This window comes from Cyclopterus lumpus, chromosome 3 (assembly GCF_009769545.1).
Source record: "Cyclopterus lumpus isolate fCycLum1 chromosome 3, fCycLum1.pri, whole genome shotgun sequence".
Classification (NCBI taxonomy): Eukaryota; Metazoa; Chordata; class Actinopteri; order Perciformes; family Cyclopteridae; genus Cyclopterus; species Cyclopterus lumpus.
The window spans coordinates 5377220-5401342 of NC_046968.1; the positions used below are offsets into that span (position 1 = coordinate 5377220).

At 45.0% G+C, this 24123-nt stretch overlaps 1 protein-coding gene across 2 annotated transcripts in view; it reads right to left on the minus strand.

The window, feature by feature from the left end:
- mtss1lb (MTSS I-BAR domain containing 2b) overlaps window positions 1-24123 on the minus strand; it is a 63825-nt gene that overhangs the window by 13679 nt on the left and 26023 nt on the right. Inside the window, exons 4-7 of one of the 2 annotated variants that reach the window (XM_034562669.1) lie at window positions 2107-2191; window positions 1565-1656; window positions 1048-1122; window positions 56-64 (exon numbers count right to left, since the gene is read on the minus strand). In XM_034562669.1, the coding sequence (XP_034418560.1) occupies window positions 56-64; window positions 1048-1122; window positions 1565-1656; window positions 2107-2191 (261 nt within the window). The remainder of the gene's footprint in view (window positions 1-55; window positions 65-1047; window positions 1123-1564; window positions 1657-2106; window positions 2192-24123) is intronic. The other variant, XM_034562679.1, reaches the window with a different exon arrangement.

Here is a 24123-nt window from a genome sequence, read left to right on the forward strand (position 1 = left end):
TAGAGAAAAAGAGAGGGTGATGACAGGCGTAGCAGAGCGAGAGGCTGATACTTACCCTGGATCTCTATTGCAGGGGGGGGGGGGGGGGCAAAAACCACAGGGAGGGGGAGGCCGCGAAAAAAGGAGGCAAAAAAAGGAAAGGGGAAAATGGGGGCACAGAGAGAGAAAAAAGGAGGGGGGGGGGGCAGACATAGCAGAACTCATTGTTAGGGTTAGTACAAGGTAGCCATCCCAAGACAGCCACGTTGACACAGGTTAGAGTAACATCACATTGCTCTGCAACTGAAAAACAAATCCGTAAACGACAACAGCAGCAAGCAGGAAACAGGGAAGAAACCCGTTTCAATAAAATGCTTCACTTAAAAATGCTCTAATTCAATGTATGGATCACATTTCATGCAATACTAATATGGTCATTAAAATAAAACAATAACCTTTGTAAGTACATCATTTGCACTCAAGAGTTGCAGTCATATAATTGTCTTTTACAACAATTAAATTGCATATAAAGAAAAAGAGAATGTCATTTTAGAATTTTTCCCCTACAGACGTCTTTGCATGTATGCATCCGTCTGCCCGGCAACTGAGCGGAGGCTGCTCCAGAAGACAGCACTAATTATTGGTCGCTGCATCACTGAGCGAAGTGTTTGAGGACAAATGAGAAAGAGACCTGCAAAACACTTCAGCACCACTAGATGGCGGTCTAGACCTACCGATTATTCTGCACTAGACTGTATAAAAGCCTTTGGCCTTGAATGACTCAATTCACTGTCAGTGTGTGTGTGTGTGTGTGTGTGTGTGTGTGTGTGTGTGTATACGCACACACCAATGAACATCCAATTCAAGCCATAAATCCACATCTGATCTATGAATATTGTTGTTGGTGTTCTCTTGACTATTCACGTGGGATCAAACAGTGATCCAAATGAACATGAGGATTGATGTCGTCTTTGTGACCTTGCAAAAAACCCTGTTTGACCTCTCCAATGTGACTTTTTTTGTGTGTCCGTCACATGCGACGGAGCCCCACCGCTGACCGTTAGTTACCTTTGCGAGCCTTCTTCTGTAGTTTCATGGTGTCAGAGGACTTCTTCTTGATCTCGTGGCGGGACCTCTTGTACTCTGGAAACAGGACCAAAGGGGGGGGGCCGCTTCAGCAACAGGGATGTGAAGCTCACAGTTTCTTACATTTCTAATATTGACTTGAGTGGAAACACTGCATAGTGTTAGAAGGCGATGCCTTGCTACTCATGAGCATATGAATCAAACTGTATTTCCTGTATACAATGTCATCGTGTCACTGACGTGCGATGCTTTCCTTTGGTTCGAACATGTCAGGAGGTATGATGCTCTTTCGAGTTTAGCGGAGGTGATTGTTCCAGATGATTGACAGTTAAGGGATCTACTGGCCTTTGATCCATCCTTAACAGTGATCAATAAGCCACAGCACCTCACAGCGTTGGGACTTTGTTCTTTAAAAGCTCCTTCAGCCGTAGCGCTCATACGTAGTGATGAAAAGTTTTTTTAATACATTTCATCATCATAACCTGCGGTGGGTATGTACCTTTGGCATGATCCTTATCCAGCTGGTTGGCGGTCTTCTTCCAGTCCTCAATCTTGTCCTGGAGAGGAGTGATCAGACTCTCCATCAGGGCACTGTGGGAGAGATTTAAGAGGGAAGGCACATACAATTAGCGAATAACTGCCGCTTTGTGTCATTGAAAATTCAATCCCGGGGACAAATATTCTCATTGTGCGGTTGAAAAGAGACCGGCTCCGTGCAAACAGGAGGGACTCCCATGTGTTCCGACCACCGAGCCCCAAAGACATTCTGGATTGAGATCCTCCCACGTACACCCGTCCACATTTCCTTTGTAACTGCAGCATCGCTACACACTCCTGTGATCACTTGAACGTGTGCACATGTACACAAACACACGGCGATGGCATCGGAGCTTTCAGAGTGTCTCGGCCTTCAAAGTCTCGGCCCTGTCATTACATTACATTACATTACATTACATGTCATTTAGCTGACGCTTTTATCCAAAGCGACTTACAATCATGTTACATTATACACTGTAGACACAGCTAAGACTTGTATCTTACTTGGTGAACTGGCGAAGTTTGGCCTCAATGCTGCGATGCCTCATGCACATCCTGGTCAGAGCTGAACCGATGTCTCTGGTGGCCCCTGGAGATACAAAGCAGCCAGGTTCATATGATGAATCACACACACACACACACACACACACATACATACAGATGTTACCATCGCACATTTAGCACCGAAGGCCCTTTTCTGCTCCACAGAAACCACACGAAGCTGTGATCAATATTTACATTACTGCTATTAGTGCGCTGTGTGATGTAAACGCTGGTAAAAGCATTGTATTCCTCAAACAGAGACCAGGTTTTTTTTCTTCTTTTTTTTGGGGGGGGGGGGGGGTATCCTTTTATATTCAGCCAGTATTTACACAAGACCCCCGATCTGCCTCTCGCAGATCCTCCACACACTCCCCGCCCCGTCCAAATAAAGCAGTGTCTCGTGAGTGTGTGTTTGGGGGAGAGCCGAGCGCTCCGGGACCCGGTTTCTAACCTGCAACTGTAAACATCAGTCTATTTTAAGGCAGAGTAGGTCCGTGTGGAAAACGCTGCCCCCCCCCCACCCCCCCCAGAGTTAAAGTCAGTTTAACTGATGTCAGGAGCCGCTCTCTTCCAAACAAGGTGCTCGGCACTCGCAGCACAGGTGGAGAGCGTACAAGGAAACGATGGGATTAGAGCTTCCGTCTCATGTACTTTGAGACTTTCCAAGCAGAGGTGTGGTTTATATAGGATACCATAATCACCGCTGCCACGGAAATGTACACACTGGAAAATTCAGATTAAAGAGCAGCCAAATGGGATTTCCTTGAGAGACAGTGTTTATCAAAAGGGCTTAGACGGGCTTACACAGGGAAAATGCAGGGAGAGCAGAGAGGATGGGGGGGGGGGGGGGGGGGGGGGGGGGGTTGTTACTGGAAAATGTTAATCAACAGATTAATGTTTTCATCCTAAATTGAAAAATTCTGTGCTCGAAAAGAAAAGGGGGATGGTAAACCTCTATTTCCTCTATTTCAGAGTGAATATTGTTGTTTTTTTTAGACATTATTCAAATTGCAAAAATTGCAAACAAAATGATTACGTTACAAAGAGCTACTCACTACTTTTGCACCCACTGAATTACTTGATTACCTTTTATTTATTTATTATTACATCTACTTTGCAACTTTCCTCTTTGATAGCGCTTATCAAAGAGGAAAGTCAGCTTTATTGTCACTTATTACATTTGTGCAAAGATCTGAAAGTACGTTTCTCTCTTGTCCAACAAAAAGTGAGTGTAGTAATAATAAAGTAATACAATGCAAAACAGATAACAACAACAACAACAACAACAACAACAACAAAGAACATGTAGACAACATGTAAATTAACTTTAAGTCTGTATTATAGCAGCAGTCAATCATGGAGTTGTAGCAGCATTTCGACATATGAATCTAAAAGAGGAGGAGTGGGAGGAGCTTCCTGACAGTCTGGTGGTGCAACACGGAGGCTCCGGTAGCCTATCTCCTCCCAGAGGGCAGGAGGCTGAAGAGACCGTGTGGGGGGGGTCAGGAGTCGCTCACAATCATAGTCACTTTGCGGGTGAGGTGGATGTCATATATGTCCTGCAGGGAGAAGGGGGGGGGGGGGGTGAGGCACCGATGATGCGTCCAGCTGCATTCACTATGCGCTGCAGGGCTTTTCTGTTATAGTCCGAGCAGCTTCCGCCCCACACAGTGATGCAGTTGGTCAGGAGGCTCTCAATGGCGCCTCGGTAAAAGGTGCACATGATGGGTGGGGGGGGGGGGGTTCTCGCCTTCTTCAGTTTCCGGAGGAAGTAGAGGCGCCTCTGTGCTTTCTTTGCCTGGGATTTTGTGTTGGCTGTCCACGAGAGGTCCTCACTGATGCCCACCCCCAGGAATCTGGTGCTGCTCACTCTCTCTATGTCACCACCATTGATGGTCAGCGGTGGGTGGTGGGTGTGGCCTCTCCGGAAGTCAACAACAATCTCCTTGGTCTTGCTGTTGTTCAGAAGGAGGTTGTTGTCTCCGTACCACGTGTTATAGTTAGGGCTGGCTCTGGTTTGCCCTGGTCCAGCCCCTAGAGATGCTGATATAGGCCATCCTAGGATACACTGAGCTCCTGTCTCTCCTTCTGTATGAATGCATGTCCTATTATTGCACATTACTAACTATACTTCATCCCTGGAGTCTTTGTGCTTTCTCCCCTCAAAGGTTCACATGGATCGTGGTTATATCTGGACCCTGGTCCTGCCTCCTGCCATGGCCCTGCTGACACCCACTGCTATCAATATTATTATTATTAGTCACATTTCTATTACTATTGCTCTGTCCATCCTGTCAGATTGAACTTGCTCTCCCGAAGTTTTCTTCCCTTTTCTTTTTTTTTCACCCTTTCCCGACCAGCCGGTCTGTAGATGCAAACCAGGAACCAGTCATATCAGGCACACACTCACATATGTTACCACATACCCATACTCTGACAAATGCCAAACCACACACACACACACACACACACGCGCGCGCGCACACACACACTTGCACTGTGTGTTGTTCACATCCACAGAGAAGTGCTCCATTCATAATTAACAAATTCCTCCCTCACGCCTGCTGTTCTACCCGGCAACCATTCATTTAAGCACAGCCTCCCACCCCCAAACACACACATTCACACACACACACACACACACACACACACACACACGCACAGGCTTCAAGTTGACACCATGCATGCCGATCAGTTGTGACTGAAGTGGTATTTTGAACTGCGCGTTGACAGTGTGATCAATAAGAGGTTAATGGGGGGTTGGAGCAAATAGTTACATGACTGATGGAGAGAGAAGCGCGTGATATATTTTGTATCGGAGGAAGAATGAATATTGGGAAAGAAATGAGAGAGGACGAGACAAAGGGGGAGATGAGAGAGGATGAAGAGGAGAGGGGTCGTCTTGCACATTTTAATGAGCTCACTGCTGGCGAGAGAAACATGGGACTGGAGTTACAGCCAAGTGTGTGTGTGAGTGTGTGGGTGTGTGTATGTGTGTGTGTGTGTTTGATCTCTACATTTATGATGGGCCTCTTCCTGTTTGTCATTACCATGCCTCTCAGACCTCAGACTCTATTGGAAATCAACAACCGAACACACTACTCACATCTGGAATACAGCTACCGTGTGTGTGTATACGTGTGTGTGTGTGTGTGTGTGTGTGTGTGTGTGTATGTTGTGTGTGTGTGTGTGTGTGTGAGTCAGTGCCACTTTGCTTTCTTTTGAACTACACTTAGTCTGCCTTGTTGCGTCTCGTGAAATTACCAAAACAAGTAAAGCTGCAGGTTTGATGCTGATTATAATTGACCTACTGTAGGATGTAATAATGATTTGGCAAGAAAATGATTTTGACCAAAAATAATAAAATAAAGTGAACACTGGGATAAAAGACTTTCATGACACAATTTGTTTGTTATTCAAAAAGGTATGCAGCCTGGTGCAGTTGGAAAAGATAGTTAGAGAAAAATAGTAGCTCTTTTTGCATTAACAAAACAAAATCTCCATTTTCTTTTGGCTAAATCATTGTAACATTATGTGACGGTTGTTACTTACAGCTGCACAAATAAAAAAAATTTAAAAAGTCTATATAAATGATGGACGTTAAATATGGATCACTCACACTGAGGAATCCACAAAGCGGTTCCCTCAGCTCGACAGAGCACGGTTGCGTCTGTCGGCTCGTGGTTAACACCAGGAAGCAGGCGGTCAAAGGGAGAAAAGTTGTGAACAACATTTTTACAACAGACATGTATGTTTATGTATGAGTAGATACTACCGTATACTGTACAGATGTAGTAGAATTAACGACGTTGTGTCATTTTCTACAAGATCCATCATGAAAAAATGGTTTAGCTGTCCATTCCTTTGTGACCTGGGGAAATAAATTACTTTACAAAAACAAGAGTTCACGGAATCTTTGTGAAACCCTTTCTATGATATTTAGTAATTATATACCCCTTCTTCTAAATTCGACCACGCCTATATTTCTTTTTTTTGTAAAACAAACCTTGGGTCAACGTTTGTCCTGGTGGTTAGAGTATTCTAAATAGATAGAAGAACACGTATAACATCAGCAGCAGTTACTTCTTCCTACATGCCGTTCATTTCCCACCGGCATTGCTTTTATTTTTCACACAGTTCTGTTGAAAACATATTTCTTAGAATACATATAGAGAGAGGCTCGTTCAGCCTTCTGGCTCGCTCTCTCTAGATGTGGACGGTAAACTCTGATGCGTGTTGGATAATGCACACTAACAATCGGTATCAGTGGTTTACAACAAGCTTCGGCATAATATGCTCATGACCTTATAATATGATAATAAGCACTACCTCTAGCTCTGCTTTGTTGTTCATCAACAACTCTTTAGCTGCTAAAAGGTTCACCAGCTGGTCACTCACTGTGTCCTGAGCACAGAGGGGTTCATATCTGGAAACATGAAGCACGACGCTGGTAAATGCAATGACACTGAAGCTACATTTGTAAAACTATGAGTACTAAATACTACCAGTACAGTGCTAACGATGATAACATGTTTTATTTCCTGCATGTTTATGTTCCTCACTTTCAGAAATGAAATGTACAGCAGGCCTTACAGAGCTGAGCAAAGTCCCTTCAGGTGATTTCATTCGGTCTGAAGGAGTGAGACCAATCACACGCCTGTTCCTTCATGACATATGTATGGAGCCCATATGACTCATGGCCACATTTGTACTGATTAATATCTCGAAAACGAAAGAAAATAGCAACAATCTTTGGATAATTCATGTATCTGTTGATGTTTCTCGGTCCTTCCAGCTCATGGGGGCTTGAACCCTCATGACAACACTGGTGCAGATAGGGGAGTACCAAACATAACATCATAGTTACAAAATGACTGCATGGAAATGTTTAAATGAGCCTGTGTGTGCATGCACAGTAATGTGGATGACAGTGAATAAATACAGATGTAATGTTTAGTCATGTTTTAGTGTTAGTCCGTCCAGTGAATGGCAATGAAACTATTCTTCCTCGTCACCTAGCAACTGCCTTAACTGACAGGTTTGTTACGGTTTCCATGACAGCGCGGATCTTGTCCTGTTGCTAAGGTGAGAATCAGAACGTTTGTTGCTAAGGTCAAATCGTCTGTTGCTACGGAAATGAATGTCTGAACTTCACTGCAAGAGAGAGCGAGAGAGAGAGAGAGAGAGAGAGAGAGAGAGAGAGAGTGAGAGAGACTGAAGGACAGCGAGGGAAAGACACACACACACACACACACACAGTAACCTCACTGTGAAAACCGGAAGAGGGCCTGGAGCGGAGAGGGAGGGGCCAGGAACAGATAAATCAGCACACACGTACATATTCTGGAAATAATTACATAACTAAAGGACCAAGATCGCCACTAGTTTTAGGACATGTACGATGACACTGTCATGCAGCCAGCCGACATTCAACTGTGGATCACCAAACAAAACAGGAGTTGGAAAAACAAAAAGCTTTCGTAATGTCTGTTATTTACAACCGTGTCTCTGAAGAATTACGTTCCCATGCGGCTAAATTACATTTGGACGGAGAAGTATTTTTTGCCTGTTCACGGGCTGCAGTTTAAACACGCGTTGAACATTGTGAATTGATTCAAAACCATAATGCAACAACACTACTTGGTGATGTTGAGCAAACGATGGGTTAACATATAAACCGTATGTTATGTAACTGCGTACAGTAACGCCGTGGGTTTGGCATGGCGGTAAACTTTTTGTTCAAAGTGGACGTCGACGTTTTGTCCCTCAGCCGGACGTTCGTCAGAATCTGTGAGTCATCAAAAACAAACATCGGGATACAAAGTGTCGAAACGTAATTTGACAATGCATTTTCAGTGGATGGGTATACAAAACTAGACCGGGCCCTTTTTTTTTTTTTAGCTTCTCATCTTGTTTATATCCCGGAGTGATTACAGGTACTTTACTGTAAAATAATACTTATGTGCCGTGATATAGTGTTGCTTTCCCAGAGAATATCAATGAGCCTCTTTAAACAGTCCGCTCTGCTAATGATAACACGCTCCCTTCCTCCCTCCCTCTCCCTCTCTCTCTGCCTGGGGCATCTGTGGCCTTCCCACCGGTGCATCTCCATGGCAACTGTTATCTATGATCTTGCAGAGGGATTCGTCAGCCTCTGTCTCTCCATTCGCTGCGCAATGCAAGCAAACACGCAACTGCAAACGTGAACCGCAGCGATGACTGGACGCCCATCTGCCGAATCCACCCAGCGTGTGTATGCACGTGTGTGTGTGTGTGTGTGTGCGTGTGTGTGTGTGTGTGTGTGACAAAGTCCCCAAAGAATAGTCATGTTTTCTGTGACCGCTCATGATTAGACACACGACTACGGTTTTGCCACACACCTCGGATCAACTTTTGTTATAAATTATGAAAATCTGACATGTCACCACCAACCAGTGGACTACTGCCTGAAGGGATACTAATATTAATGTTTGGGAGTTTAAAGTGTTTGATAACAATATATATATATATATATATATATATATATATATATATATATATATATATATATTTGTAAACCTAAATACATAAAATAAACTAACAATCTTGATATGGGTCCCCTACTGTGGATTGTGTTTTTTCTTTAAAATGTATGATTTACATTTGAAAGATCAACTTATCAGTGGTAACCAAAACATAATTGTCTCAATTTCTTCAAACCTGCATGTCTGTACTGCAACCGCCTGTCGACATGTCCACTGACAATTTTAAACATGTATCTGCAATAAGCGAGTATCTGCCAATGTGTGAGCCTGGTCTCGACCTGGAATGGACGCCTCCTACCGAGACGGTCCGAACAAACACAAGCCATTCCAGGCATAATTGGCTTTTGGTTGGTTTTATTTTCCAATTTCTGATGTCAGTAGATACTGTGTGGTCCTTCGGCTGTGATATTAGTGATTAAATTAATGACAAATCATGTTCGGCCAACGCGCTTCGGGCGCCCACGTTAAACGGCCTCTCCATCTCAAAGTCCCGAGCAGATCTGAGTCCCAGTGAGTGCCTGTCTGTGAGCAGCAGCTCCTCTAAATGTCCAATGTTTAATAAGTCTGCATGAGTACAGCCCACTTCCAAAAACTGATGCTCGCTGATGACTCTCATGTACTAGGAGAGTCTGCTGTCAGCTCAGAACAACACAGACACACTCAGTCGAGTTCATGTCCACCACACTCAACCTGACTCCGTGGCTGTGTTGCCCCAGACCTAACTTCCTGTGAACTCTGAAGTTTATTTTGAAAAGACAGAAATCAGCTTGTGGCATTGTTGCATTCGCATGTGTGTGTGTGTGTGTGTGTGTGTGTGTGTGTGTGTGTGTGTGTGTGTATCGACTCACTGAATGATCCCATAACTTACTGGAAATAAGACAGTGTTTAAAAGTACATGGAAGAAAAAGGAAGAAATGGAAGGTGGGAGACAGTATCAGAAAGAGAAAGAGGAAAAGGATGGAGTGATGCGCGGGGGGGGGGGAGGGGGGGTACATGGAGTCGGAGATGACGGTGCTCTTGTGTCTTGAGCGGCATAACAAGGAGGGAGGGTTACCGCCAGAGCAGGTGAAGCTGCGGTTGCCAAGGTTACAGACGTCTGCGGCAACCGCCCACCCGTTCCCCAGTGACACCAGCATCTCTGCGGTGACACAGCAACAATAAGAGGAAGGGAGGGAGTTAGACCAAAGAGGAAGACAAAGAGGCGGTGAAGATGGAGGTGATGAGGAGACAGATTAAAGTGTGGTGGGGGGGGGGGGGGGGGGGGGGGCAGGCAGAGGCAGGGAGACTGCAGTAATAGCAGCGCCAGATAAAGCAGAATAATTCATGAGGCCTACATTCTCCTCTCACTATGAAAACCCAGTCAGAGATTGTGCTTCCCAGACAACCAGGCAGCCGGTCGTCGCCGTGGCCAAAACAAGCCATCGAACTCTGACATATCTACACACGCTGAAGTGTATTCCAGGGTCAACCCTGTGCAGCGATGCTGGAGGAATGCATCACAGCATGAAACACGATACTTACGCAACAAGCCGCAAGAGGCCTCGTTTGGGAAGGGTTTTTGACTGAGGAGTAAAGGAGCGACGCTGTAAAGGCTCCTTACCGTCGCTCATCAATATCGTAGCTTAGCAATGTGGTTGGCAAGTAACGTTGTGCTGTGTATTGTGGCCATGTTGTCATATATGGCAGAAAGATTGTAAGGGTTCAACATGTCCTTATACAAACAGTCCGATGCTTAATTTTCCTCCAAATGTCTGAGCGACTGAGGCGGGTGATCAGTGCGCCCGTGCTGTTCAGGGACAGAACTACTTGGTTGGGTTTAGGGAAACATCTTGGTTTGGGTTGTTAACACAACGAAGTACGGAAGTTACATGACAAAAAAAAGTTTTGTCAAGGTCTGACTCTCACGGGACACGAACCATGGTCTCCTGGGTGAATCTGGAGTGTTTGTTTAGTGCAATGCTTCCGTAGGAACAGCTATGAGAATAGCCTGAGAGCTCACAAGCCCAGTTTAACTCAACAGCAAATATAACCTAGTTTGATCTTCAAATGACTTTGTTCAAACTCAAACTAGGCATTTTGTGAACCAAAATCCAGCCATAATATTAAATCTGTAACAGGACTGGAACTACAAGTTGTCTTCAGTCAGACATTCTTCCAATCGACAGAAATGTACATTCACACACAGACCACACAACATGCCAACTTTGACCTCCGACCCCTTCTCTGGACCCATGACATCAGATGCTCATGGTGAGGTCACTTCCTGTCAAAACACATCTCTCCAGCCCAACTGCCGTTGCCATGGCGACAGGAGGATAAGATGGCCAATGACCGCTGAGCTGACAAACGCTCCCGAGGCTAAAAAGGCAACACGTTCTCACTCCCAACTTGTCAAATACACAGAGGCCCCGAGCGTCAACCTATGGCAGGCGTCGGTTTCCAGGCGGGGTTGCCGTGGCTCAGAGGTAGAGTGTCCTCTGATCAGAAGATTGGCGGCTCGACCCCCGGCCTCCCCAGTCAAAGTGTCCTTGGAACGAGATACTGTGTGTGTGTGTGTGTGTGTGTGTGTGTGTGTGTGTGTGTGTGTGTGTGTGTGTGTGTGTGTGTGAACGAGCATTCAGAAGAGATCCTGATGTGCAGCTGGTAGCTTTTATGACATGCAGCGTCCAGGGCTCTGATTGGTGGGAAGACTAGGAAGGCTACTTAGTTTGTGGTGAAAGTTAATGCCTGGTTCAGCCCCAGTGTTCTGCTTTAAGCTCTCAGACACGACTTCAAGACAGCAAGTTGCGTCCTGCGAACTGGGCTTCACTACCGAGGGACCAGCGGCTCACGTGACTCAGCGTGTCTGTAAAATGCTCGCATCTTCCGCCAGTTAGCATAGAAGTTAACATAAAGTGGCATTCATCTTGTATGTATCTAGTCTACATCTGCTTAGACCCATCACGCTGTGATGAACCTGAATAATCGCTGTTCCAGTCCGGTCGGTTTCCACGGCCGGTCAGTTCCGCCTCCAAGTCTCCTAAAAGAAGCGCACGGCATCAACGAGTCATTACGGGGGGGGGGGGCGTGTGGGGGGGGGGGGGGGGGGGGGGGGGGTGGCCACGACAGAAATGTTATCCGTCCGTAAGCCGAGTGACTTATTGATTAAAGAAAAACAGATTTCCATTACGTTTCGCGCTTGGCGATGTTTGTTTGATGTCTGGACCGACAGAAAACACCACACTCTTACTGAACTAAATCTGTGCATGTGTCTATTCTTTTTACAGATAATCCAACTCGTAGTTATTTTCCTTTAGAAAAAAATGACGAAAATTGTAAATTCATTCTAGTACTGACCCAAAAATAGAGCCCAGTTATCACATACCTTTCTACATCACTAAGGTGTAACTTGAGTTACGTAACAAAGGAGCGTATTCTTTGGTTAAACCTAACCAAGTGGTTCTGTTGCCTAAACCAAACTGTGAAATCTGCGCTTTGTACATTTAGCTATGTGTTGATGTGTCTCCTCCACTGGTCGGCCTTTATTCAGAAAACACTCTTGTGGGGGGCATTAGGTGGTCGGGACTTGGCCTGTGAGAGCTCCAACATAACAGTGGCTCCACAATTCAAACTATACGACTACTAATTCAAGCTGTAGAAAAGAATCAAGACTCTCACGGAAAGTCAAATTGGCAGCAGCCACTTCGAAACTCCACAGGAGTGAAACACACTGATGTGAACGACAGTGTAATGGTCCGACAATAGTACAATTTGTACATTTGCTTTGTGCCTTTATGTTGTATTGTTACATTCTTTGTCAGTGTGTCAGAGAGATGTTTACTGAACTGCTTAAGTTAAAACAGACAATCCAATCTGGCTTCTTTTTTGTTGTTGCCATAAACAGTTCCTTTATTTATTATCCAGATGTCCTATACAACGGATATTAATGTAGCAATACTAAAAAAGATATAAAAAAAAGATATATTACCGAGAGATGGTGTCACCCTACTCTTATGGGAAGAAGAGAATAAAGACGAAGGACCTACTGATCAGAGAAGCCAATGTGGGTCTGTTGGACCGAAAGAGGTCAAGGGTCAAAGCCAGAAGCTTCATCTTAAAAGCATTGAAGACACCTGACGTTATGGGAGTGTTTACCTCCAATTCACAGGTTCCTGTCTCAGGCAGAGATGTGTTGCTTCTCTCTCACATGGGAATACGCATGCAAACAACCTGACAGCTCAAAGCACTGACTAGAAAGTCTGTGAGCCATAAAAGAGCATAATAGGAGTGTCTTCTTCTTCGCACACATCTTCAATCGCATCCGGCTACTGTGTGATGCACTGTGAGCTGTTCTTTACATCGCAAGTAAAGCGTTGGTGTCCGCCACAAATAAACAAAATCATGTTTGTGTTCTACCTCGACATTTTAAGAGCTGACAAAGTGACTTGTGTTGAAGAAAGCGTACACATGTCTTCTTCTATATTAATGCAGTGTCCCTCACATCCAAATGATCACGGTCCATCATCAAACCCCGAGATCAGGAGAAATGTGGACGTGCACCCGCAACAAAGCATGGACGAGACCAGTTGGCAAACATCATAGAGTTTGCTCTAACACCGCAGAGGGAGCCCCCCTGCCGGGCGGCGGGGTCCTTGCCCGGCCGGACGGATACTCAGCGCCTTGGACCCATTATCACGCAGGATACTGTAGAGCAGAGAGCTGTGCTGGTGTAATGGGTTAGAGTGGAGTCAGCTGGGCCTGGGAAAGCATGCACACTCTCTGGCTTTGATTACACTGGCTTAAAATCTCTCACACGCACACACACACTCACATGAATACACAAACTGAAAGAAATCATATACACACTCGTTCCCCATGCAGAGACAAAGGCAGGGCTGAACTATAGGACTCCAGACAAGGGCATATTTATTCAAAAACTGGGGAGGGGTTGGACCGTTTCTGCAGCTAAATATAGCAACGCAGAAAGTGAAACCAGCACTGACATTACTCAAGAAAGTGTGGAAACATGTACAAAGAGGGGAAAAAAAGTCTGAGGGACTTAAAAGGCTTTCCCTTGGACATGTGGGTTGTAAAGTAGAAGGCCAGTTGATAGATAGGCCCCCAGGAGAGCTGCATACACATGTCTGGCCTGATCTCACCTGTCGCAGCAACCCCCCCCCCCCCCCCCCCCCCCCCCCCCCCCCACACACACACACACACACACACACACACACACACATGAGTACAAATCATTGGCTGCTGTGTGAATGAAAGGCGAGCTGGCCGTTTGGCACCGTTGGATAATCTGCCTGTTGTAGAGCTTGATTCCTACTTTAAAAAGTGCACTCTCAATCTCATTCGCCCAATTGTGCAGCTTTGTCAATGTTTGTTTTGAAGAGCTTGAGATCCAGAAAGCTTATTGTTGACCAGATCCCATTCCCACAGACGAGCACACAAAGACGTGCTAAGAGTCAGCCGTTGGTCCACGTTCAGGTACTTTTACCAGGTTGGTGACTGCGTAGAAGATAACTCACATGGTTTATGATGAACACAATGTTCCACGCAAATGAAGACGACCGGGAAAAAACAAAAAAGGAAAACTGATCGCTCAGAGTCCCAGAGGATCTGAGAGGAGCTGAAGATGTATAATATGTATAATAGTATGGCTTTATTATGAATTGCTCATCATTAAAACTGGTTTCATTCAGTTTCTTATGTGTTTTTATTTCTTATTTTATTTAGCTTTCCTTTTTTGAAAAAATCATTTTGACCATAATCAATTTAATCAGAGTTGTATTTTATTAATTCATTTATTTTTCTTGACTTAATTTGGTTTGCATTAGTTTATTCATCTTCTCTCCCTCCATGTTTGCCTTATTTTCATCATGCCAATCATTTTTAAAGCACTTTGAATTGCTTTGGATTAGTTTGAAAGGTGCTTTATGAATACAACTTAATTTATGAGGCATAGAATGCTGGCCCTGAAGGACCCATCACCTCTAAATATAATGCTGTAGCTACTGTTACATTGAATTGTTATAATCAGTTATATTTTGTTGCACCTCTGATTAAGTTGTTGTACGAGAAATTACTTTTTAAATGAGATAAAAACTACGTGAAGAATCATATTGTAGAGGAAATTGATTTGCTACCAGCTCCATGGTTGATGACCTCACTCATGCACTTCAAAACATCCCAGCCTTTACCATGTGAAATATCACCACATCATCACACAGCACATTACTGTTTCGCCTCCCCCTTTCTCTGACACTGACTCCCAATCAATGGAAAGGAAAATCAATTAAAGATACATTTGTGCACCTCAGCAAATCGATATCGATCTGACGTTGTTCCTCTCGTCGAAAAACGAATGTTGGAAATTTGAATTTCAGGTGGATGTCTCGTATCAGTTCATCCTTTTGTTCTGTAATTATAACACCGGGGCAACGTCTAAAAATGAACGTTGTATCCGTTGATTGTAATCTGGTGAGAACGTCGAGCGGTAGACAAAGCCGCCGTTTGAACGCGTAGGCGGTGGTGCTTCTCCCAGCGGCCGCTGCTATTGGGCGACTGATTTTCTGCACCGTCTGGACTCCCTCAGCTCTCGATGATCTTAAAGAGCTCTTTCTCTCTCTCTCTCCCTCGCTGCTCTCTCAAGTGAAAGCTTATCTCTATAACATATTTCTGTCACTCTGTTGGTGTGTGTGTGTGTGTGTGTGTGTGTGTGCGCGTGCATGCATACTCCAGCATCACATTGAGGTGGTCAGCTAAACAATATTGTATAGCCGCTGGGCAATTTCCTCACTTTGCACTTGCAGCAATTCAATGAGGATTTAACACGCAGGCACAAAGAACTGAGGGTTATCACTGGAGACAAGTCACGTGTTCTTATCCAAAAAAAAGTTAGATTGTATAGAAGTCTATGAGAAAATGATGCTACTTCAATCTTGATTTATTCCCTCAGTAAACATTGTAAACACGAGTTGATGGTCTCAATCTCTAGTTTCAAGTCTTCTTCAATAGAGCATGATGTTCATTTAGAAAATGATTTGGAGTCAAATAGACCAGTGGTCCCCAACAACCAGGCCGCGGCCCGGTACCGGTCCTCGGGTCCCTTGGTACCGGGCCACACAGAAAGAATGAATGAAAAACATTTTGATTGTTTATCAAGGTCAGAAAGATGCTTTATTTTGAAAAATGACCGGATCCATCCGTCTGTGCGTCTGACGTGATACGTTACCCCCAAAAATGAAACCTACAAGCTAGTAAAAATTAACAACTGACGGTGGCCTTAAAGGTTTCAGACAAAAACTCTGCTGGTGTTCCGGATTAAAATCAAGACAGAATATCCTGAGATCGTTTTCTGCAATGACAGCGACCAAAACCTGAGTTACGGAGTAGACTGGACATAAAGAACACACGTTGGGTCCCATCAGCCGGTCCCATCACCCCGAGATGGGACCGGCTCGTTGCAGAGAAACAAGCTCAGGGCTCCCACTAACTCGGCATAATGGTGAGTTGTATTTCATAGACATATCATGTCATATCATTTTATTATGTCATATTTTATCGCCCACTACGTGAAGGCCGGTCCGTGAAAATATTGTTGGGGACCGCTGAAATAGACCATAAAGCAAGGTATGCTTGAGGGCGGGCTTACTGCAATTGACAAGTAGCTGCCACAACCAGAGCCGTGTCTACGAAAAAAGAAAAAAAGCTATTTGGTGACAGCGGTAATCCAAGATGGCGACTGCAAAATGGCCGAAATCGAGGCCTCAAAATGGCGGTCCACAAACCAACGGGTGAAGTCACGATGACAACGACCACTTCTTATGTACAATTTAAGTTTTGAACACAGCCAGATTTATTCGGTTTTGTTTGACAGCCATGATCAAAGAGTCACAGGGAAAAAAGGGAAGAAACCTTCAGAAGAGCAACAGAGGAGGATCCCTTTCCCCAGATGGACAGATGCAATAGATGTCATGTGTACAGATGAACAGAGTTACAGAGTTACATAAACACATTACATGAATATGACAATGTATGAATGGAACTCCAATCCATGAAACAGAAGGAGGTAGAGAGGAGGGGGGGGCGGGGCGCATCAGTAGGGCCAACGCGGTAGGCCGGCTCACCAGGCATCAGACACCTCCAGATCCAATGGACCCGACTCCGGGGAGGAAGCAGAGGTGCAATGGAGAGATGTAAATTCATCCATAAGGAGAGAGAGAAGAGGAGATAGGTGCTCAGTGTATCCTAACACATCCCCCAGCAGCCTATAAGCCTATAGCAGCATATCAAGGGGCTCGACCAGGGCAAACCTGATTCAGCCCTAACTATAAGCACTATCAAACAGGAAAGGCTTAAGTCTATTCTTAAATGACTGTGTCTGCCTCCCGGACTGAAAGAAGCTGGTTCCATAAAAGAGGAGCTTGATAACTGAAGGCTCTGGCTCCCATCCTACTTTTTAGGACTCTAGGAACCACGAGTAGCCCCACATTTAGTGAGCGCAGCTCTCTAGTGGGGCAATATGGTACTACAAGCTCCTTAAGATAAGATGGTGCATCACCAATCAAGGCTTTGTAGGTGAATTGAATGATGGAATGGCTTAGCTTCAGTCAAGTCAACTGGTATTCCTTGACACGCACTCTAAGAGAAGAGCAATGAAGAAAGACACACACACACACAACATGTCACACGGAGTCCTAAGGGTGACTGCTCGCCACGGCTTCCGTACATGCTGCTTGCGTGTAGAGCGCATACAGAGGCCTGGAAACACGACTAACATACATGAGCCCGCCCCCGCGTGGAAAAAGGTGTTTGGGAATCCGCTTCTCGTTACATCACCAGTTGACACGCGGCCACGCAGAGCTCACATGCTCCCCGCGTACCTCCGCTCTTCACATATGCTGCGCCGTGCAAAATGAGCGTGCATTCTCACACGGCCTTCACAGCACCGGCGCGTCAACGTGCACAGCGGGCGACCATGCGTCATGCAGATGGCGGTACGTGCAGCGTGCCATCTGCGTGGACGCGTCATATGAGTTGCCTCCAAGCCAGAAATGTGTCTGGGTGTGTCGGGAAGCAGAAAGAGGATTATACACTCACGCACACACGCTTATGAATAGATATTAACCCTTATTGTAGTCATGATGACTGTTTAATCTCACACTAATACGTCTCCTCGGTGTCTGATGTGGATACAAACCACTGAACGCCTCTGATTAACGGCAACCATCACGCATTATAATCCTTCCCGAGTGTGTTTCAGTACTCTGGATGTTAGAATCAATCATGTGGCTTCCGGCAATGATGGTTGTTATGATGCTCCGTTAAATATGCATATATAACGGAGCAGTATAATGTGGCGGCACAACCAGCGAGAGCTGCGCCGTCAGGCCAGACGCTCGGCTCTGCTGAGTCACACACTGCAGTGGACTAAATATAGCATTGTGGGTAATGTAGTCCGGGCATCATGCATGCTCCTCTGTCCTGAACCACCCCACCACCCCCCCCCCACACCGTTTTTTTTTTTACAGACGGATAGTTTAACGTGTAACACACGTACAGCAAAGTCTGGGAAACATCAAATAAGCCCCCTCTCTCGCTCTCCCTCCCTCTCTCTCTCTCTCTCTCTCATTAACACATACACCACACACACACACACGCACACACACACACACAGCCGGTCAGGAGGGGACAGCGTGCCCCTGAGAACTCTTTAGCTCTGGCAGGAGGTCCGGTAGCTGTGGGAAACACTGCTCCGCTGTGTGTTATAATGCCTCCCTCCCCTCCATGCAGCCACCAGATCAGGAGAACCCTCCATACCACAACGACTAACTTCCAAACGTCTCCTGTCAGCTGGGTGAAGCTAATGCACAGAATAAGGCCGTCAAAGACTTCGTAGACACGATGTCTTCATCAGAGTGTGAGAGAAACTTTCGACTGCATCGCACCAGATGACCTTGAGTTTAGTTTTTTCTCTTTTTTTTTTTAAGGTCAAGAATGAACTTCCACCGTCCAAAGATATCACAGTTGTTGATAGAATAGAATGTGAGCCTAGAGGAATGTCTGACCCCTCGTTAGACACAGAAAGCCCCCCCCACCCCAAAAAAGAAACATAACACACTGGCATCTGTGTGTGCGCGCCACTGTTGCCATGGCGATGCGCCAGAGCCGCGCAGCTCGGAGACAGGGATGAAGGGTGGAGGAAATAATGAAAAATGGAATGGATGAAAGATGACGTATGCACGCACCGGGACACAAACAGACAATAGACATACGTCACATGTGACAATGTTTTCTTTTTCTTTTTATCTTTGCAAATGTCCAATCTTTTGGTTTGGGCTTTTTGGACAAGAAAAAGAAGACATTCGAAGATGTTAACGTGGACCAGTAGTTCTCAAGGCAGGAGGGGAGCGCTGAAGATGCCGAACTAATGTAATTAATTATTTTCAAGGCGGAACAGATATTCGACAGAGACGATGAGATGCATTCGTGACAAATGAGACAACGTGCTCAGCTGGAGGTGACCGGAAGAAGTTATGACGGGCTATTTTAGGACTCAAAACATCTGACAGTGTGAGACCCGACATGTATTGTTGATAATGCCCACACGTCTACTGTTTACCTCCCGTACGTTGCGACTAACGATAAAAACGCCGTGACAACCATGCAGAGCAGTGGGTGAAGCTTCTCTTAAAGGGCGTACTCTGGTCATTACAGTCAGGGTTTACAGGGTGGTGTAATCAGATGGAGTCGATGGAGGGCCCTCAGAGAGATGGCAGTGCATGTGTGTGTGTGTGTGCATGTGTGTGTGTGTGCGTGTGTGCGTGTGTGCGTGTGTGCGTGTGTGTGTGCGTGTGTGTGTGTGTGTGTGTGTGTGTGTGTGTGCGTGCGTGCGTACAGCTGAGCCAGCAGCAGCCACAACAGTTATCACGCCTGGCTGGTGGCTGTTAATGCTGCGGATTATCACCTAACTCTCTTTGAGCACACACACACACACACACACACACACACACACACACACACACACACGCCAATATACCCAGCTCTCACTAAGTGCTGCAGTGTTACATTATATTTCTACAAATTATTAAATATTTGATGATAAAACCCCCAAATAACTAAATAAAAACACAAAATCTACAGTAAATTTGAAAAGAACTCGATGCTGCAGTAAACAGCACATTAAGGAACTGATTATGCACCATAACACATACACACACACACACACACACACACACATACACACACTCTCTCTCTCTTGCATGCATGCCACTCCTCGCTCCAGCCTCTTCTCTCATTTAACAGGACTTGGCCTTGGAGCAGACTCACTGGGCTCAGCTTCCCATGCTTACTGAGTGTGTGTGTGTGCGTGTGTGTGTGTGTGTGTGTGTGTGTGTGTGTGTGTGCAACAGAGCATGTCGTGTGTTGTTGACCTCTGGGACAATGCTGCACTGTGACATCAGGAAATGTCCTTACACAGAGCTGCCAAAGACAGAGAGAAGCATGGAGGGAGGAAAGGGAGGAAGGGAGGGAGGAGAGCAAAGGAGCAATGGGAATGATGGGAGGCAGGATTTGATGGGAGAAACGTGTTGGGAAGGAAGAAGGAGCCGAGGGCGAACAAGAGAGAAGTAGCGTTCGGGGTGAGCGATTGGGCGAGAGGAAGCACGAGAAGAGTTGAGGAGTGAGAGAAAAAAACTCCACGGAGGAGGGAGAGAACAAGAGGGCGAGAGAGAGAGAGGGAGGGAGGGAAAGGGATGGGGGAGAAATACATTGAACTTAATTAAAAACAATAATGTTTTTTGTAGCCCTCCAAAACAACAGGCCTCTCAGCCATGGTCTACTTACAGAGGGAAAGAAAGGCTGTGAGGGATGGAAGGAAAAATACAAAGAAAGAAGGGAGGAAAGAAGGAAGGAATGAAGAAAGGAAGGAAGGAAAGATACACACAAAGAAGGAAGGAAAGACAAAAGAGAAATAAGGAAGGAAAGAAAGAGAAAGTATGAAGGAAGGAAGGAAGGAAAGAAAGAAAGAAAAAGAGAAAGAGAGAACGAAGGAAGGAAGAAAGACGACAGACAGAAGGAAAGAAGATAGCTGAAATAAAATGTATTAAAGGTATCATGTGTGGGAAGAAAAAATGAAACATTGATAAATATGTTTTAGAATGAGCCCTTTACATCTTCATGTGCAGCGGGTCCTCTAAAGAGTTTCTCATTTCCAGAGCTGCAAATCGATTAATGGATGAGTCGCTCGAGGGAAACGTGTATCTAAAGACTGTTTAGTCTTTTTCTTTTCACCAAAAATGCAAATCGTGTTTCTCAGTAGTCTAATTTTGACTATTTTCTGACTAAATCTATTCATAAAGCCCCGGGATAAGTTAATAGCCTTGCCTTCTATCTGACCACCCGGTGAAGCCTCAGTCCCAAACAAGGGCCCTCCCTTCCTGTTTCTATCTCCACATCACAAACATCACATAAACTGCCCCACTGGACACGTTAAGAGACAAACTTGGAGAGAGGCAGACAGTTAAATTATAGATTTGCATCATATATATTATATATATTTTAAGGGGTTACGGTCGGTTTGGCTCAGCCCCTCTGGTTGCATGAGGCGCCTCCAGTTGACCGTGACTGGCGTGCTATCTGCGATACGCAATTAAGCCATCTTGCTTCGATTCCTCCTCTCCTCTTCTCCTCTTGGCAACAACATGCCTATTTATTTGTTCCTCTATCTCTCTCTCTCTTTTCCCCCCCTTGTTGCCTGGCAACCGCGCTCGCAAACGTGATCCCGCTTATCCGTGATTGGCTGAGCGGGACGGCAGATCCATGTCATAGTCGGAGCGAGGAAGAGGGGGACACGCATGCACATCACAGATACACACACACACACACACACACACACACACACACACACACGCGCACACGCTACTAAAATGACCACGAAACATTCCCATTGCATGTCATGGCTGAACCATGAATGCTTGAGCAGCGCCTGCATGTTTACACACACACGCACACACACACACACACGTGCCTGTGAGCATGTACAGGAGTGAGTTTGCGTGTGAGAGAATATATGTGTTTGTGTGTTTGTGTGTTTGTGTGTGTGTGTGTGTGTGTGTTGTGGTATTAAATAGCAAGTGGTCTTGCAAGGGGGGGTGCCATGCTGCCAGCTGAATAAGGGAAACCACTATCGCTGAGTTGCATGTGTTCGTATTTACTGTGTGTGTGTTTGTGTGTGTGTGTGTGTGTGTGTGTGGGTGGGTGGGTGGGTGTGTCCGTATTAACTTAAGTGGCCTCACATCGGAGCGTTCCGTCTCCTCGTCCCACCCAAGGAGTCATCAGTGCAGCCAGCATGGAATGCCCTACCAAGCAGTCAGCTAGTTAATGAGGGAGTGTTGACTGCTTTTTTTCTATTATACTGAATGAACACACACACACACACACACTCAGCAGACAAGCTGTGCAACAAAGGAAAACAAGCAGCAACTTTAGTTCCTTTTATCGTGTTTAGGTACTTCACAGTTTGTTTGTGTTTCTTTCACGTACCTCCGATGCAACAATATGTCACTGAACCTTCCCCTCCTCTCAAAGTACCATTTGTCTTTAACGATGACCCGCTGAGTCAACTGTATCGCCCGAACGCCACATGTCACGAGTGAGCGTGAGAGAAGACTTACGGGCGTGTGAGCAGAGAAGATTAAATTAGCTCGCTAAAGGGGAATCTGTTCAAGTGAGTGATGGATGAAAGGTTTAAACAATTCGCTGAAAGAAATAGATACATGGTTTAAAAAAAAAAAAAAAAAACACACACACAGAGCAGTCTCCGAACCCGTCGGCCTGACGACCGTTTAGTCTCTGGGAACAAAAGCCAAGACTTCCTCATTCCGCATTGGTCGCAGTCCGGTTAGCAACGTGTCTCCTGCTAACCCTTATGAACAGACACCTGCACAGGAATGCAGATGCATTTTTTCTAAAAAGCAAAGATAAAAGATGTGTCGTCGTAGCCAACGCCTCTTTGGCTGTCCACAGCGCCTCCGATACCAAAACTATGAGGCCCATGGATTCAGATATCTGTTCATGGAGATACACAAAACAAAAAAGAGTAGCAGATTGGCATCTGAAAAAGGAAGGTTAAAATAGCGAAATGTAAAAAAAAAAAACGTGTTAGGATTAGCTTAAAGTAATGGTTGAAACAACTATAAGTAATGGTGGAATGATTCAATTAGATATAAGTAATGCATATCTGGTAGAAATATAGAGCGTCTACCACAAGTAGTGACCCACAAAGCCCTGCTGTGAATAACCGTTTGGGGTCCACCGACTTCACCACTGATGGCCGGATCCACAGCTACAGTGAGTCAAAGGCGACTGCCACACAATTCCCCACAGCAGTCCTCTGTCCGTTTCCCGTCTTCATCGCTCGCCGCTCTCTTAAGCGCCGACTTCTCTGTCTTGTCACTCCATTGAGGAGGACTGGAACAATTCACAAGCGTTTCACTGCCATTCACACAAGCTGTCCTTCTCCACACAACGCCACTGTGCTTTAAATCAGAGCGTTCTCTATTGAGAGGGAATCAACGCGCTCTTCTTTTTTCCGTCAGGTCTTAAATGTGCCGTGTGTCGCGGTTTATTCAAAAACTGTCAAAAACACTCTAATTTCCCTTGGGGAAATGAGTGTGAACGCTTCTAGCCTCCATGGTCACAGCAGTAGTATTATTGGTGGTAGTGTTTCTCAAAATCAAGACCACATTTGCCATAAACTTCATTGCTTCCTGCCGCCCTCCCCAGGCTCCCTTCCTGTGGCGTCACTGAAGGAGATAAACATGGTGGAAATGAGTTCTCCAGCCTATGTCTTTCTCCTTTCTCAAGTTGCTTCTGCCCCACTTCTTGTTTAGCGGAAGAATAAACATTCACTCATGTTCATGACGTGTACAGTCGGAGATCATTTCACGGATGAAAAGAAATTGGAAAAAAATATAGTCAGTATATAGTCAATATATAGTCAGTATATAGTCAGTATATAGTCAATATATAGTCAATATATAGTCAGTATATAGTCAATATATAGTCAGTATATAGTCAGTATATAGTCAATATATAGTCAATATATAGTCAGTATATAGTCAGTATATATAGTCAGTATATAGTCAGTATATAGTCAGTATATAGTCAGTATATAGTCAGTATATAGTCAATATATAGTCAATATATAGTCAGTATATAGTCAATATATAGTCAGGATATAGTCAGTATATAGTCAGTATATAGTCAATACATAGTCAATATATAGTCAATATATAGTCAATATATAGTCAATATATAGTCAATATATAGTCAGTATATAGTCAGTATATAGTCAGTATATAGTCAATATATAGTCAATATATAGTCAGTATATAGTCAATATATAGTCAGTATATAGTCAATATATAGTCAGTATATAGTCAATATATAGTCAATCACATGGCAC